Source organism: Ylistrum balloti, unplaced genomic scaffold, assembly GCF_031769215.1.
Source record: "Ylistrum balloti isolate Yb309-2 unplaced genomic scaffold, AGI_CSIRO_Ybal_v1 Utg371286, whole genome shotgun sequence".
NCBI classification, from domain to species: domain Eukaryota; kingdom Metazoa; phylum Mollusca; class Bivalvia; order Pectinida; family Pectinidae; genus Ylistrum; species Ylistrum balloti.
The window spans coordinates 207,977-225,874 of NW_026782690.1; the positions used below are offsets into that span (position 1 = coordinate 207,977).

The 17,898-nt window shown below is 35.0% G+C and overlaps 2 protein-coding genes across 2 annotated transcripts; one reads left to right on the forward strand and one right to left on the reverse strand.

Moving 5' to 3' along the window:
• Window positions 1-4,289: 4,289 nt before the first annotated feature.
• LOC132561822 (sodium-dependent glucose transporter 1-like) lies at window positions 4,290-7,091 on the forward strand. Its single transcript, XM_060226522.1, has 3 exons — window positions 4,290-4,415; window positions 4,657-4,939; window positions 5,920-7,091. Exons 1-3 carry the CDS (start codon window positions 4,290-4,292, stop codon window positions 7,089-7,091), a joined length of 1,581 nt encoding a protein of 526 aa, XP_060082505.1.
• A 6,598-nt stretch (window positions 7,092-13,689) lies between these two features.
• On the reverse strand, window positions 13,690-16,360 carry LOC132561823 (major facilitator superfamily domain-containing protein 4A-like). The gene is made up of 3 exons (XM_060226523.1): window positions 16,235-16,360; window positions 15,691-15,973; window positions 13,690-14,885 (listed from the first exon to the last, which is right to left on the reverse strand). The coding sequence occupies exons 1-3, from the start codon at window positions 16,358-16,360 to the stop codon at window positions 13,690-13,692; spliced, it is 1,605 nt and encodes a 534-aa protein (XP_060082506.1).
• Window positions 16,361-17,898: the final 1,538 nt, after the last annotated feature.

The window sequence follows — 17,898 nt, forward strand, 5'->3', positions numbered from 1 at the left end:
TATGCATCCACGTGATTCCCTATAGTGCTTATGACATAACTTGCTTCAAAATTGTCTATTGTACTTATTGTCTGTAGTACTTGGTAATTGATTATGTATGCACTACTCAAAAACAGTATGAAAACACTTATAACCATAAATCGATGCAGCATATAACACAGTAGTGAAATGCCTGCAGTTGTGCAACGTCATCAATTTTAGGGCCTATCACATATCATGATAGGAAATACGGCAAAAACCATTTTGAAGTAGGGTGGGGTATCTATACTCATACCATTCTTGTTATCTCGTTATCCCTGACAGTGTTGAATACGTTTGCAAATTCATTTACTAATGTAACTTTGTAAATATATGTACATACTTTAATGTCTACAAGATAAAGTTAAAATGATTGCTGTCTAGATCAATATACATATGTATCAATCAGAATGTTGGACCATTTCCCTGTAATTCTAATCATATCTATAGGTTCACCGGGTAGTCATCATCTCGGGTAGTCTTTCAACACTACAGTCTATAGACAACGAAAACAGCTCAAGATCAGTCGCTCTAAATTCTATTATTTGCTCTCTAAAACTATCAGATGTTCAGGGTACACAAGAGAACAAGCATATATCCCATCGCCCGCTGACTTAAGAAGCACTAAATTATACATATAACATCATTGACATCGATGTCAAACTTACAAACACATAATTCTATGCTCTAATCAAGAAAGCTTTAAAACAGAAAATGGGTCCGAGTAATTCAAACAATCTGAGACAAATTACAGGAAATCTATTACAGAGAATAAATCACACAAAATCAGCAGAAATAGAAGAAGACAAAGATAAGGATTAGCAAATTCAAGTCGAACATTTACATGATATTGAAACATATATCGCCATTTTTTTTTTTTTTTTTTTTTGCGGTAATAATGTGGAAACAATGTTGTCTTCTGTTACAAACATACCACGGCTAGGCATAATTATATAGCAGTAAAATCCATAAAGCTTTCACCAATCATATTTTATTTCACTGGATAGACAGGGTATTGTCCACAATATAATACTTTTTTTTCAAAACAATCATATTTTATTACAAAATTTAGCTTTACACACCAACATTATATATCGGACAGATATTTGGAGACTCTGGCCCATACCTAGGTCGCCACACAGGACAAAGTAGGACTCGCCCTCTATTTTTTAGAACCCTGCGCAATGATCTTCATATTTCATGCAGGTAGAATCCTCAGGATACCCTAGGTGACTTTACCAGGGAAGATTACTATCAATCTTCCTATATTTCGAAACATTTTCTTTAGGGTGGTAATGTGAGTAGAATACGGGTTTTTGTAACACAAAAAATTAGATTATTAGATGATTAGAGTGTGAAGTTTCGATTATTACGCGATCACCTTCATAAGAAAAAAGTATGGCGGTTCCAAGCGGAATGTTCTCTTGTCACAACTGTACACGAATTAGATTTCAACAACACTTCACAGATACAAGCACAATATTGCACAGGTAAGGATAACAGAATGGAGAATCGCACTCGTACCTAGGGGGCTATAAGGGACACAGGTATAGTCCACGTCTGATTTTCTGATCTCGGCACAATACTTGCAACACCACATAGGTATTTTATACAACACTGCCACATCTTCAAACTAATACGGCTCTACACCACGCCCTTGACATGCGCCACTGTGGAGATACAGCATCATCCTTCTACCGGAAACAACACGATCAATATACCCACGTAACATGGTTATACAGGTATTTTACAGGCTCGTCAACTCATCAGGTGCACTTATCTACCATCATAAGGGAAGAACTATCATAACATAAAACACGCATACCGCTTACTTACTAAAGATTGGTACAACAAAACCTAACATCACACTCGAACAAAATGTGGTTCTGTATGTTTTTCAAGTCTCGACACCTAATCCTTTCAACATTTTTCTTCACTATCACCTCTGCCACACAACACCAAATTATCCCACAGTAAACATTCGATTATTATAAGTATATTTCATTAACGACTTGGTATTACTATAAACTCTTTTAGCACTCACAATACTAACACGATCACAAACATAAATGTCGAATTTGTGAACAGTAACCTGATGCTGGGAACGGTGTTGATTTATAGAAATTATGGACTTGTTTAAGACAATTGTTTACAGAGTGACGGACAAAATCTGGAAAAAGACTACATATAAACACCAAAATGAATAACCATGAACACAAGAGTCCGTTGGAAGGGACCAAAATGTCGGCCTGTTTGGGAATGATCAACTCTCATTATATATATCCTTTTGCAAATACTCGAAAAGGATCAGGCGTTATAACGCCAACCCAGGGGTGAGGGTTAGGTAACATTTGGAACTCTAGTCAAACCTGTCTTTCAGTCTAACTTTATAAAAAGGTCAGCTGTTTATACATCTCTTTTTTTTTTTTTTTGGCTTCCTGTGTAATGCCATTCATATTAATTGAACCTCTATACAAAGACCACCTGTGTATAAAGGGCACTTTTCTCTACCCCTGTGAGTGGCCACTATAATCAGCTTTGACTGTATTTATTAAGGAATTTTGGCGTACCTCCAAAAATATCGAAATTCACATAGAATAGGATCCCCATCCTCTCGATATCCTTCCACAACCGATCCTTCTTCCACAGGATTTATCCTGTACTTTTCACGATAATAAACATTAACTGTCCAATTTGATAGTAAGTCACAAACTTGAGAGTTAAACAGGCGGGACCGAAATATAAAAGGACAGTGCTTGTCATTAAGGAAAAAACGTACATCCTGATTATGAAAAGGATATCTCAATATTAATTGTTAGGACATTGCGATAATGAACTTTCATAGTCAAAACACAAGACGACCAATTATCAGACATTTATGTTTTTTATCTGTCTAGAATCCTAAAAACCTCAAATACAATGAATCTTCAAATGAAAGTTTAGAAAGGTCCATTCAGCGTATCTAAAAAATGGCGATAACAAATTTCGTCATTGATGTTAGAATAAGCTTGCAATTATTCTCAAGAATAATCAAATAGGCTATTATCAGTTGCACTGAAAAATCTTATTTTAATAAATTTCTCAACACTGAACCTTTTCAGGACCTTTACCCATTAAATTCACTAAATCTGTTGCGGAGTTGATTATTGATTTTTATTTTAAAAGATGTCAAATGTACATTTAACCCTCAAACATCATGATTTGCCAATGACCGCCAAAATGTTTTCAAATTTAAAACTTGTGTTTATTTCGCCAATTTAAAAATGAGTCTGTGGCAGGAAAAATAATTTTATTGGTTTCAGTCAGTTTTAGCCGAATTGGCGGATTCTTACATAAAAAAGGTACCAGTTTATAGAACATTGTATCTTCGTCTCATTCGCTAACCTTTACCTTAAAGTCCAGGAGTTATACAATGACACGATAAATACTTAAAAGAAGCACGTTGTTTAAATAAGATAAGAATCAAGTTCGCATTTTCAGCCTTATCCAATCATGTATTGTGGATGTTAGGCATATTTCCTACATCATACCCATCTGCAAAATATGTCCCATATAATAAAAAGCTAACCACGCAGTAATATCGAAAGCGGTTTCACCATTTCCACCATTATGGCATATTTAAACTCGAGATAAACCGAAGTCGTCATACGAGGACACATTATTGTCACAACGAGATAACTCCTAACTGTGGCTAAGTATATGTAATGTTTGGAATCTAAGTTACAAATAAATTCGTCACCGATACAGATACATTTTACTTGTAGTTTGACCCACATAGATAATACATGGAACATACTCTGTCAAAGTGATAGGAAAATGTGCTCGACACTAACTCAGACTTTAACACACTTGAGGTTGTTATATTTCTGATGTAGGAACCAATACATCGTAGATTCTGTCTCAATGAACTGAATTGAACAGGAGCTGAGTGAGGTTTAGTATATTGAACATATCTGTATTCTACTTCACGGCGTACAATTTCGATCTGCATGACAGAGAGAAAAGTGCTAGTATTTTCTATCCAAAATCTAAGAAGGAAACTTTTTTTATATTTTCAAGATTCATACTAAGCCTGAATACAGACAACTCTGAGATGAAGCTAACTAACACAAGTATTTGTCGTTGGTAAACTATTTTCAAAAGTGATCTTATTGTGATTATACTACGATTCAGTTTATGTTCTTATGTTGCAGCTTTAGTAAAGAAGGTTGAAGAAGGGTGAAGCCGGCAGCTGTTTAATAATTGGCCAATGTAAACCGGAATCAAGAAATATGACGGAGGAAAACAATGAAATGGAAATAGATCCAAGTACTTCCATTTGCAGATCTGGACACGATAGACCAAAACAACAGAATGTGATTTACTCCATCTGCATCTATGTTACATTTTTCATGATAGTAAGTAGTTTTCTGTTAAAAAACAGACATAATTGCAATATACTTACAAAAAAATGCATAAGTGTTAAAAACAATAAAATACCGCTATGAGAAAAGAAAAAAAATAGAATAGGTGCTTCTGTCTAGCACCAGTCGTAGGCTATACTATGAAATTCAAGAACTTGACTTCGAATTTTCAGTTAATGAACAAAAACAGTTATGCATTCTCGAATTGTGCTCATTTATTTCACGGTTTGTAAAGGGCTGGAGTCGCAGTCTGTTTGGTCCGTGCTTTCCCGACATTCAACACATATGCCACATCGATCTAGAGCTGGGATCATGGATTGTTGCTACATTTTATATTGGCTACACATTTGGCTCTTTAATTGCTGGATTGTTAGAAACATATAACCAGAATTTGATATTTGGTTTATCTCTCATCACATTAGCGACGTCTGTTGTTGTAACTCCTTGGTGTTCTGTGTATTGGATAATGATAGCAGTCCACTTTTCACAAGGATTTTGCCAGGGAGTCGTAGATACCAGTAAGTTTTTAATAAGGTTTCATTTACATTTATGAAATTATGAATTATGTTGTTAGTAACCTTAATCAAAACAACGGCCATTTAATCCAAATTAAACTGCAAAAATCATAAAGCTTAACGTTTTAATCCTGTCATGAAACGAATATTGATCATCGGTGCTGTATAATACGTACATGTAAATGACATATAAATCCATTGCAAACCATTAAGATGGTGTGTCGTGAAAGAACACAAAATATCCTATTTATCAATTTTCAGATTGCCAGTGTTGTCCATGATCATCATCGTCTGCTCGTAAATAATTCTTGTTTTCGTAACATGAATTTTCAATTTATTATCAATTCTACATAATTAAGACAATACGCCGTGGAGTGTATAAAATTTCCATTTTTGAAGAACAAATAAATGGCAAACAATATTGGACGCCAATGCTCCCTGAAATTTCTTATTTGCTTACATCGTCCTGGTGATGCGTTTCCGTAAAACTGCCCATTCAAAAAGACATTTATTTACAAGCAATGTAAAAATTTTGATATGTTTATGGCACAAAGTAAAATAACATCTGCAATGACGGATCGCCTTTATATCATCCATTGTGAATGTCGTTTCTATGACATTTAGCGTTGGGTCATAAAATAGACACATTTGCACATTCTAAAAATAGCACCATGACGCTACTATGAAGTCTTTTATATTCAAAAAGACATTTATTTACAAGCAATGTAAAAATTTTTATCTAAAAATAGCACCATGACGCTACTATGAAGTCTTTTATCATTTATATGTTATTATTTACAATTAATTGGCGATTACTATACTATCATAGATATAAACATTGTATGCATCTGTTAAGTAAGTATATTTCCCACATTATTGTCTCTCCTGTATCATTTATACCTTCGAAGGGCGTAATGCGATACGAATCTTTCTTGAGCAAACTTCGTGAATGTATTTTTGTCTATTCTTTCTCTTTATTTCAGTCGGAAATTCTGAAATTCTACGTATATGGAAGAACAATCGTCTGCTGTACTTCTGCCTTGAGCTAAGCTATGCCATCGGGAGTTTCGTTTCACCATTGGTAGCCGCTCCGTTTCTCATGGATATTCCTGTAAACCAGACTTTGGTTAATAATATTTCTACAGGATATCACATGTCAACTGTGAATAAGGAAGTTCCAAATATTTCTATATCAGACTTTTCACGGAACACTTTTTTTAACCGAACTCCTGATAGCGTGAACATCTCCTCAGACGGGATTCCATCGACTAAATCTGTCCAATCGATGATATACATTCCTTACTCTTTAACCGCATTTCTTGTTAGTTGCATATCAGTCTCTTTTTTGTTAATGTACTTTGTTTATGAACAAGTCTGTCTTTCTCAGTTTACTGCTATAACACAACCCGAAGACGAATTAAATCCCGTTCCTGTAACAAAAGGTAATGCAGAACAGGCGGTTGCGACAAAATCCGGATGTGCACCTATAGCTAGACAGCTCCCTACCATGATCAGGGTTTTCGCTTTACTTACCACAAGTATTTTCTTGTCGTTTTATGTTGGAGTCGAAGAAGCCTTAGTTAACTTTCTTACTGTATATTGTGTCGATTATCTTAATTGGACTCCGTCAGATGGTGCTTTGATAACTGCCATTATGAATATATGTGGTATAGTTGCAATTGTTGGTTCCTTGTTTATGAGGTGTATCAACACTATTGTGTATGCAGGTATCAATTGCGTTTTTGTGTCGCTTTCCTTTTTAGGTATATTGATAAGTTCACTATATTATCATGGAATAAGTATGTGGATTTCTTGTTGTTTTCACGGTTTTTTCAGAGCCATCCTGTTTTCGTTGATTTTCACTTGGACCAATGAATACATTACACCAGTGACAGGACGGATTGCGTCCCTGTTTATGATTTCTTCTTGTCTAGGCGCAGCAGTAAATCCGCTCATGTTTGGATATGTGATGGAGACTTTTGGTGATATATGGTTGTGTTACGGTTTTGTAGCTGAAGGATTTTTTGTCCTGTTCTTGTATTTTGCTATGGTCGTCATTACGAGGTATGTTGTGAAAAATTTTGGTAAATCTTTGGATACGTCAGATATATACGAAACAGCAATTTCAATGACGGGCAGTATTATCAGAGTTTGATAATGCATGAGAAATGAATTCAACACCTAATGGTAGCGAAACTGCTTTGATAAGGGAAAATGTCTTTCCTGTCGATCGAAAGGGACATTCTTATACATAAATTATCAACGTGACACGTACCGGGTGTTTGCGTGTGTATACATTTTTTTTTTTAACTTAGCGAATCCATCAAAAAAGTAAAAGCAAAATCGTACTATTTTCGTTTGTTTCTTGTCTGTGCGAGAGAGTACGAATGAACGCGCCTACGGAATGTAACTTAAGGCTCAATTTAACTGCATTCATTGTATAATAAACGATTTGTAGGGTTACGGATTGCTGGAAAGAAAATTGTCAATGAACATCGGTATTTAATATACATTTTTTATATAATCACTCTTAGACTACGTATTTGCTAGTAATTGATGTGCTAGCTGTACATGTGTTGTGCATATATGTTGATGTTGCTCACTTCAATCATTAACGTATTCATGCAACGTATACATGGTAATCAATCCCTAAATCGTGCCTCCACAATATTTTAGGTAATATTCACGAGCAGGTTAACAAGTGTCGGATAATAATGCCTAAAATCTTCTTCTTTTTTTAATGTCATTATAGTATTAAAAAGAGTAAAAAATGTATATTGTTTCCGCATAAATACATCCATGTGATTAACGTTTAACTTTACTACAACAGATACACTTGAAGTAATGCGATTTCCAGCGACTCGTTTCAGTTTTTATAACATGTTTGTAGGGTCAATACAGCGTTCCGTGCCATTTTGAAGCTCTACACGTCTCAAGAGTTGCAACAGTCGTTGTCATAGACTCTTATACTAGTATTACATAACAATGCCATTTATACTGAACACATTAATACTGAAGCCTAAATTGGATAGGAAGCAAATGTGTCATCTGTTGAGTCCTAAAACAGGATACACTACAAAAGACCTAAGTAGGTATCTACTGACTATGAAGATTTACAGCAGGAAAATGATTTCCAATATGTGTTTAGTGGTTGGTCAGTAGTCACAACATAGTGGTCATGTATCAGTTATCAACTTAAATAGGGATATACAGCATATTTTAGCTTATTGGACACTCCAATCCTTACCCAGAAGAGTCTAATGTCCATCAATTCTATTAAAAATTACCCTTCTGCTCCATCTGATTACGTTTCAGACCAAATGTTTAGAAACCGCGTAAACATTATACAGGATGAAGAGAAATTCAAGCAGCACGTCTCGTCTGTCTCAATTTCCTTCATTGGGTCACACCCGTCTGATCATAGAAGTAACTTAGTTCTACAAAAATTGTTCATAATGGCAGAATTTGAAGCGAAGCATTAATTTTCCTAATTGGGCGTTGACCTTCTTAAATAACTAAACTACTATAAACCATAGGTGATTACACATTGCCAGCGTGATAGAACTGTGATAGGATTTAAAGCATAAATATAATTCCTATAAGGGATCTCCCTCCCATTGCTTGCCTCAGGGGATTAAATCAATATCAAATGATTTAAGAAATAATTGGTTTTCTTATAGAATTTTATGGAATATCATTTTAAAGCAGAAGTTTACTTCATTGTCATTTTGGGACCTGTCCCTCTGTCTCCGGAGTTCGAATCGATCTTATATATTCAGAAATTATTGTACTCTGTCACTGATGTCCCGGGGATGAAATTGAAAGGCATTAACGAAATGAGTTCAAATCATAAATTACTTACGTGCACGACTTAGGACCAATTGGAACCAATAATTGCTACCTTTCCTCCCCTTGATAGCGTTGTTAGAATTATGAAAAATATAGCAGCATCCCGTGACTACGAGTTCAGTTACTATCGACAACGTTAGGTGTCTGCTCCGTTTCCGCAATCGGTTGAGCATAAAATTCCGTTTATAAAGCTCAAATATAGTGAAATAGTACTTTAATTCAGCTGTACTTCTAAAGATTGATATGTCCTCTGTTGAATATAATCAGAAATTGCTAAATCCTGTATATCAGTAAAAGCAATATGGCTTTCTAATATTTAATATTCCACTGGCACTTCCAGCACCAGAAAAGAGTTATCAATTACTTGACGAGGCTTGGCTCCCGACACACTTTGTATTGTCAACAAGGAAAGTGAAAGATCATCACACTGGAGACCATCTTGTTGATGCCATGGCTACTTTTAGAGATTTTACAAATAACTGATGGAAGTGTGATTATAATCGAAAAAGACAATAGTGTGCATTTGAAGGAAATCTGATGAAGCATATCGTTCTGAGTGTATTTCTCCAAGAGTTCACGATAAAAAGCTTAGCCTTATGATCTGTTGCGGACACTCACTCGTGTTGACGGTAACGTGAATTCGGAAAATATTATATTGAAATTATTTATAGACTAAAACTTGTGGCCGGTGATTGCTAGACATTTTCCGGATAATAATTATATGTTTCTGATTTCTGGAAGACATTTATGGAATCAACCCAAATAAACGCAATGAGCTGGCCGGCACAGAGTTCCGACTTGAACAGAGAAAGTTCCCGTTTGGACCAGTTTTGACTTATAACTATCCAAAACATATACCGGTCTATTCCAAAAAAGATATCTGCTATAAGAAAGGCTCAAGAATACATCACAAAAATATCAGGTAATTAATTTATCATAACATTTGAATCTATCATCCAATACAGATACGATAATCTTTTTAGTGTGATATGATTTATTTTGTTTGGTGTAAATACAAACTGTCAAGGTCATCTAAACGAAGCACATGGGGCACGATTAGCAAGAGTGCAGTCGTTCCATTGTTTTTGTCCGAAGTCTATATATGAAGTTAAAAAACATCCGTCAACTAGGTACTGTTAACAATGAATACTTAATGACAGGCGAACGCCTTTCCACCAAGGAACGGCAATTTGGATAGCTGGTCCTTCGAAAACTTGATTTTTAGTTTGTTTATGAGATGAAGTCTGTTGTCGACAGTTGCCATAAGCAAAGTAATGTTTTGACAGGCTTTTGTTTATGATGTCACAATGTAACTTCACCACCTCGTTGTAATGTCATAAAAACAATAGTCATTAATTGCCCCTGTAACGTGACGAGGAGTTCGTACCTAGTTATACTTGGATCCATAAATTGACTTAATGATATCCACTAATTGACTGCACTACAAAAGCTTAAAAACCTACAACAAAATGTTAATATATAGATATTGTCAGTATCTCTCTGGACCTATTACTTTTGACTACGAAACTATCATACTACATACACAAACGTACACACGAGACTGATAAGAACTCAATACATGTATAAAATGTTAAGAATACTGAACACCACACACAGGTGTTTTCTGTCAATGTACAATCACCGATAACCTGGTGATATTAACTTATCAATTGTCTGGCTATGAAATTACAAGAAATTGGAGAGTCATCTCCCTTTTTTATCACCTAGTGCAGATCAACCGATTGAGCCAAATCAGAATTTTTGTTGTCTTTTCTGATGTTTCTAGCCATTCCAGATGTAAATGAGTCCCAAATGAAGAATTTTAAAGAATATTCGTCATGCAATAAATTTTGGTAAAATCCTATAAGGTAACAGGAAACAGATAAATGGCCATTTTCTGAAAAATAAGGGACACATTCCAGATAATTATACACAGTGTATTAACCGTGCAAAACAGACATATGAAAGTATATATTTTCATAAACTAAACACCACATGCCATCTTAATATACAATAGAGCATTCTCTAAATACATGTTTACTGTTAACAACTATGGTTACCACATTAAACACTGAAAACAGCAATATATTGTGATTTGTGATTGAAAATCTCACCAAATAAGACAGAAATTTCAACTATGACACACATAAAAAATTCAACACTGCATACATGAGATCAAACGTATTTCTGTTTAAGGAAAATGTAACTCGGAAATTTAATAACGTCGTGTCCAGAGATTCTCTACTTTACAAAAATATCACCCATGGCCACACCAAGAAAGTGTGTACTGCTACCTATGCACCGAGGATTACATTCTTCTTTCAACATATATGAATGTGTAAGGAATGTATAGCCCATCCGAAGACGGGCAAGGACAACTTCGTCTCGGTGGTTGTCTCTATAGCATGGATACCATTCACTGACAATAGGTTTTACGGAGTGCAATTTATTATTGGTATATGTATTCCATTCCTCCTGCAATTGAGGTGTTAAAATATGTTTAATAAATGATTTAAAATCGGAAAATAAATGTTAAAACAACAGGTGGTAGCGATAAAGCTTCCTTTGCGAGACGATCTGCTTTTTCATCGCTAGACTAGACTAGACTAGAGGTAACCAAGGTGAAAGAGACAAACAAAAAACAGAAAAATCTTCTTCGAGGAATTGGAGAGTATGTTTCAAGTATGTACGATTTCTATGACATTGAACCGGATAGAGAGGTAGATCTAAAAGATTCTGGTTTGGTCTTCGAAATAGTTTCTAAAATTTTATCCAAAGGAATCAAAGCATTTTCAATCCTATCTGAAAAGAAACCTTCTAGAAAACAGTCACAATCCATATGCTTTAAGCATCGGAAGGGAGAATAGAACTAGAAATTAAAAGATGGGTGTAACTGAGGTAAAAGCTCTTAACTTCAGGGCACATTCAATTGGTCTCAATAGAAGAACCTTTATGGATGAAAATATGTCAGAACTTTTGTTTTAGGTGCTCGTTACACCACATTTTGAATATGCCACCATACAGGAGCAAATATCTAAATTTAACTGAAGCGTACAAAGACGAGCTTCCAATATGTTATTTGAATTGGAATATATGTATGCAGAGTGTTTGTAGAGACTAACCAACAGCGGGACGTTAGAAGTAGAAAGAGCATTAGTAAAACCTTTTTGAAAATTAAGGGAACCATGATATCAGGAAAATGTCGTTACTTTATGTGCTGTGTAACCCACAGGATGTAATATATGCAGCTGGTATTGTACAGTTTGAAATTTGAGTACTACTGTAATTTTAAGATGTTCATTTGACACACGCATCATCTTTTAATGCCAAAATCATTGCATGTACTGATATAAATATAGATGCTTGAAGCCTGTGTCATTTATGTATCATATTAGATTTGAACAAAACCTACTGTATTTTAAACTTCTTTTTCAAGTGCCGTGCAAAGATTCATTTCAACATCCCCTAACGATTATCATGAAATGTTTTTTTCGATACATTTGTTATTAAAATTTAAGGCAAGGTGTAAATGATGGACCTTTACCTGGGATTAAAGCTTATTAAAATAAAACCAGGAAGAGAGAAATGCAAATGTTTATCACCATCTAACCATACTCTATCACGTTAATAAAAGTTTAGAATATTCTCATTTTATATGTCTTATTTAATGCATTTCCTCTAGTATAATGTCTTAGTAATACATAGGTCTTATCGATAATTAAATGTATGCAATGTGAAAACGATTAACTATCATGTTTTTCGTGTACATTTTATACGCTAGGGATTATTGTTCATGGTTATCAAATACGGTTTAATTACAAAAACTAAATATTGTTGTATTGAAAGACCTAATTGGTTGGTTCCAATCAATTTCATAGTCCTGGATTTTTTCAGGCAGTTTTAAAAGCCTAAGTCGATAAGTGCATCAGTAAACGTTATCTCGGGTGCTTAGTGCATGGTTCGAATCCTCTTATCTGTAGAAGTTTGTGTTTCTCAGGAAGTTTGGAAACTGACCGGGCTATGCTGCCGTTGTTGTGTCCTTGGGCAAGACACTTTATCTGAATTTCTTTTAATGGCATGCGACGGGCCTCCGTATTTTCTTCAGTGAAGTTGCCATCAGCATACTGATATCTCCTTCCTCAGTTTTTTTTAACAATCTCGCTGATTCTTTGACATTCTCATTTTATCCTGTTGTGCTGTGATTGACTATCTCTGGTAAATTCGATGTGATTATTACAGTAAAAGTATGCTGTATATTTTTGAGATAAGAAAAAACGTAAAATCTAAAATTGCTTGACCTAAAATTTTATGTTTTTAATGGTACATTTAAAAACATTGTCGTAAACGTATTCCTATTCTGAGTACCTTATTTCGGAATATGAAGGATACAGTCACATGGCTAAAAAATACACTACGTGTGTGTATTCTTTTTTAATATTAACTTCTTTGATGAAGCCTTCATGTCATGATTTGGAGTTCAGATTTCATCGAGTATTCTGACAGAACTTAATAAACTTTCCTCCCGCATCAACAACGAAGCACACACTTGTCTCAATAGGAACACATAACCACATATTCGTTTGCTCTAGTATATTTACTGGTACCTTATCGATTACTCGTAAAATACCGACAGTTTGTACGTTATACAATGTATGTAGCTAGATATTTAAACTGGTGCGTGCTTTAGTGCACGATCGCATAGACAAGATAAAAAGGAAAATTGCATATTTTAACTTTTGACTATTTTGATTGGGTCTCTACGATAGATATACACAAAATACCTAACATGTTTTTCATTTACATATCAGCTAGCTCCATTCAACAGGAAGATGTTTGTCCTTTTATCGTTTAATACCGGGCGTGGATAAGACATTGTCACTACTAGTAGTAATTGAATTCGTTTCTCAGTCATCATCATCATCGTTTTCAAACTCTTCGATAACCGTGCCCCTCATTGAAATTGCAGTTTCATATGTATTTGACGTATCCGAAGTTTTACCGAAATGTTTCACGATATACCTCGTGATGACGACCATAACAAAATACAAGAAGAGAACAACACACCCTTCAGCTACAAAACAATAGCACAACCATATATTACCATACGTCTCCATTATATATCCAAGTATCACCGGATTTACTGCTGCGCCCAGACAACAAGAAATCATAAACACAGACGCAATCCTTCCTGTCACTGGCGTTATATATTCATTGGCCCAAGTTAAAGTCAGGGAAAATAGGACGCTTTTAAAGAAACCATGAAAACAACAAGAAATCCACATACCTATGTCGTAATAATACAGCGAACTTATCAATATGCCAAAAAAGGAAAGCGATATTAAAACACAGTTGACACCTGCATACACAATGGTGTTGATACATTTCATAAACAAGGAACCGATAATGGCAATGATACCACATACATTGGTCATGGCAGTTATCAAAGCGCCATCTGATGAGGTCCATTTTAAATAATCTACACAGTATAAAGTAAGAAAGGCAGCAAAAGCTTCTTCTATCCCATCATAAAAAAGCAAAAGAATGCTTGTTGTAACTAAAGCGAAAACTTTAACCTTAGTAGGGAGTACTCTAGCTATAGGATTGCATCCGGAATTCGGTCCAGAAACTTGTTCAGATATTCCTTTTGTTTCGTGTTTCGAGTGGTCATCTGTTTCTGTTATATTTGTTTCTTGTGAACGACGGGTACGTTCGCGTTTATCAACAACATAAATCAAGAAAAAGAAAGTTGATAAGCAACTAAAAAGAATTCCGGTCAGTGAGTAAGGAATATAAATCATTGATTGGAAAGATGTAGCCGATGGAATCACGACTGAGGAAGTATTCACGCTATCGAGATTAGGGCTAAAAGAAGCGTTTCGTAAAAGTTCTGCTATAGAAATATTACGGAAATTCTCATTGAAAGTAGTCACGTTATATACTATGGAGATATTGGTAAGCGAAGTCTGGTTTACTAGGGTATCCATGAGAAATGGAGCTGCTACCAAAGGTGAAACGAAGCACCCGATGGCATAGCTTAGCTCAAGGCAGAAGTACAGCAAACGATTGTTCTTCCATATACGTAGAATTTCAGAATTCCCGACTGAAATAAAGAGAAAGAATAGACAAAAATACATTCACGAAGTTTGCTCAAGAAAGATTCGTATCTCATTACGCCCTTTGGAAGTATAAGTGATACAGGACAAACATTAATTTGCCTTCTGTGTTGAATGATTCTCTCAGCTCGTTGAAAAGGGTACGAAATGGAAAATCTCACTATCAGATTGGCTTACTTGAAAGATTTCGGATAGTAAATTTATGTACAAAGATGTGATATCATCTAATTCAGATTCACAGAAGTCGAGCAAATCATTTCAACAAGACTGGACAGATTTCCTTGTCAGACCTGAAAGTAATGTTTAAAGAAGATTTCCAAAATAAATGCCATTATATTTTAGTGCTTAGATATGAGGTTGCTGTCATCTCTGACTCATTAAAAAGATTGATTCATATATTCATATGGAATAGATGACATTCAAAACTTTCAGACGTCTACAGAAAAGACAAAACAACTACATATTAAACAGACAAATAAAAATGAGATAATTGACTTGAAATATGAGATCAGTAAGATGAGTGTATGTGGATTTTAAGCCGAACTTCAAAGCAGATTTTCTTATAATTTTCCTCAAATTTATTGCTACATTATTGTCTTTCATATAAATACATTTTTTTTTCTTTTCATTTTATTTACAAGTTATCGTATTAAGGTGCTTTGTCATGATTTGTCACAATCGAGTCCCACTTTTAGAATCCTTTTAAAATTCAATTTGCCTAATTACGAGCTAGTAATGACTCCTTCGTAAGATAAGGTTGAACAAAACTAAATCATGAGACTTTTAACTTACTGGTATCTACGACTCCCTGGCAAAATCCTTGTGAAAAGTGGGCTGCTATCATTATCCAATACACAGAACACCAAGGAGTTACAACAACAGAAGTCGCTAATGTGATGAGAGAAAATCCAAATGTCAAATTCTGATTAAATGCCCCTAACAATCCAGCAATAAGGGCGCCAAATGCGTAGCCAATATAAAACGTTGTAACAATCCACGATCCCAGCTCCAGATCGATGTGGCAAATCTGTTGGATATCGGGAAAACTCGGACCGAACAGACTACGATTCCAGCCCTGCACAAACATGGAAATAAATGAAGCATAAATCGATCTTACATATTCACATCGGAACGTTTGTTTGTTTGTTTGGGGTTTTTTTTCTCTCATTAACTGACGTCTGCCGTCCGGTTCTTGGTTTTCAGATTACGATGAGGTAACGAAATATTCTTATATCTCCATGACTATTTTCTTGTTTACATAGATTCATGTCAAATAATTAGTTTTTTGAAGAACTGTTTTGAAGTAAAAAAAAAAAGTGTTAACAATGTTACTTACAATCATGAAAAATGAAAAATAGATGCAAATAGAATAAATCACACTCTGTTGTTTTGATCTATCGTATCTAATTCTGATTTTTGGAAAGCACGAGTCTTTCTCCATATTACTGCTTTCCGCCGGCATATTTCCTGGCCGTGATTCACACTTGCCAAGTAGAATACAGCTGCTAGTTTCTTTCTTGAGCAATCTCCGTAACTAAAACTGAAAGAACAAAAGGTGATGTTATTATAGATTCATCAGAACAAAATATCATCTGAACGTGTTTTACTAAAAGGAAATACATGTCGTTTGACAATGATTAGTGGCAGAATTGTATAGATTTGAGAAATAACCTTGAGGATTAACCGAACTAGCAATCTCATCAAAAGGTCAAAATTTTAACTAAAATGGAGTAGATATCGCAGTCATACTGCACCTTCTCTTGGTCCACTTCGGCAAATTGTGAATATCATCTACAATTGGTGATCTATGCATCAAAAATGTAACAACATGAAGTGTGCTCGACTCTGCGATAGCTGATAGTTCATATCAGTATAATGGAATGTGTATCACGTATTATCTATTTAGGTCATATTGTATATGTATCTTTACATGTGGCTTAAGTATTTACCAATTACCATTGTTCCGAGAGAGCCTGATAGTAATATGCCGTAATTTGGTGAAATGAGGTAATCTTATAATATGTAAGGCAGAAAGGTGAATGGGGATGACGTCGTGCAATTGCATTTGTTAATACTAAACGGATCACCAGAATACAATATCCAAAATATAAACATTTAAGGGAAGATATTGTTTTCGTGGTCTAGTGTTACAGAAAGTGGTTAGCACATTGTAATAATAATTGTTGTGTGATCCGTCTTTCATGTATACGTCCTGTGCTATGACATATCTCAATGATAGCTATATAATTTTTTTCAGTGTCATCGCAATGGAATTAGAGACACGGTAGTAAGAAACCTTACATCATCACATGATAAGATCTTTTCGGGACATTTGTCAGGTTAGTGATGTCAATGATTACAGAAGATTATAGGAAAAACGTGCATAAGAACATCTTCGTGTATCAATGCACGGCAGGACTTTACTGTTCACACTGTTTTGTGATCGTGGCTGTGGGTTCTCACAAGATGATGAAAGTAAAAAAGTTTCTTAAATAAGGAAGGAGAAGGGACGGAATAGGTGGCTACACGGCATCATCTCATCTAATGAATAACATGGTGCATTGAACTCATATGCAGATTTTGTTAACACATATAGTTTTAAATCAGTTACAGCTGCTATATACATATATGTTACACAGTAATATAGTACATAGTAACAACATAAGGGGAGTTAATAGCGTTATTAACCATAAATGGTATCGCGACACAATCGTCAGCGTGTATTTAGGGACGAGTGAAACAGTTTCACAAAGAAATCTTTGCAGCTGATTCGTTTTGATGTTGTAAATTCTGACATCTGATAAAACGGGTATAGCAAAATGTTAACTTTGTCCAAATGTACACTCAGCAGGATATTATGTGGGATTTTTTTTTTTTTGCGGATCTGCTGTCTGTGGACTCGAACTCTTTCGGAAATTGCATTTCCTGTCTGTCTAATGTTGTTTCGAGACATGTTGGACAGGTAATGCAGTAAATCAGGTTTCTGTTTTTTACAATTTA

Excerpts from the sequence above, each read along its gene's own strand:
- LOC132561822 (XM_060226522.1), top strand. The coding sequence starts at position 4,290 with ATGACGGAGGAAAACAATGAAATGGAAATAGATCCAAGTACTTCCATT. Across the intron at positions 4,416-4,656 it reads ATGTTACATTTTTCATGATA|GGCTGGAGTCGCAGTCTGTT; the intron begins GTAAGTAGTTTT and ends CGGTTTGTAAAG. Across the intron at positions 4,940-5,919 it reads CCAGGGAGTCGTAGATACCA|TCGGAAATTCTGAAATTCTA; the intron begins GTAAGTTTTTAA and ends TCTTTATTTCAG.
- LOC132561823 (XM_060226523.1), bottom strand. The coding sequence starts at position 16,360 with ATGCCGGCGGAAAGCAGTAATATGGAGAAAGACTCGTGCTTTCCAAAA. Across the intron at positions 15,974-16,234 it reads ATTTTTCATTTTTCATGATT|GGCTGGAATCGTAGTCTGTT; the intron begins GTAAGTAACATT and ends ATGTTTGTGCAG. Across the intron at positions 14,886-15,690 it reads CCAGGGAGTCGTAGATACCA|TCGGGAATTCTGAAATTCTA; the intron begins GTAAGTTAAAAG and ends TCTTTATTTCAG.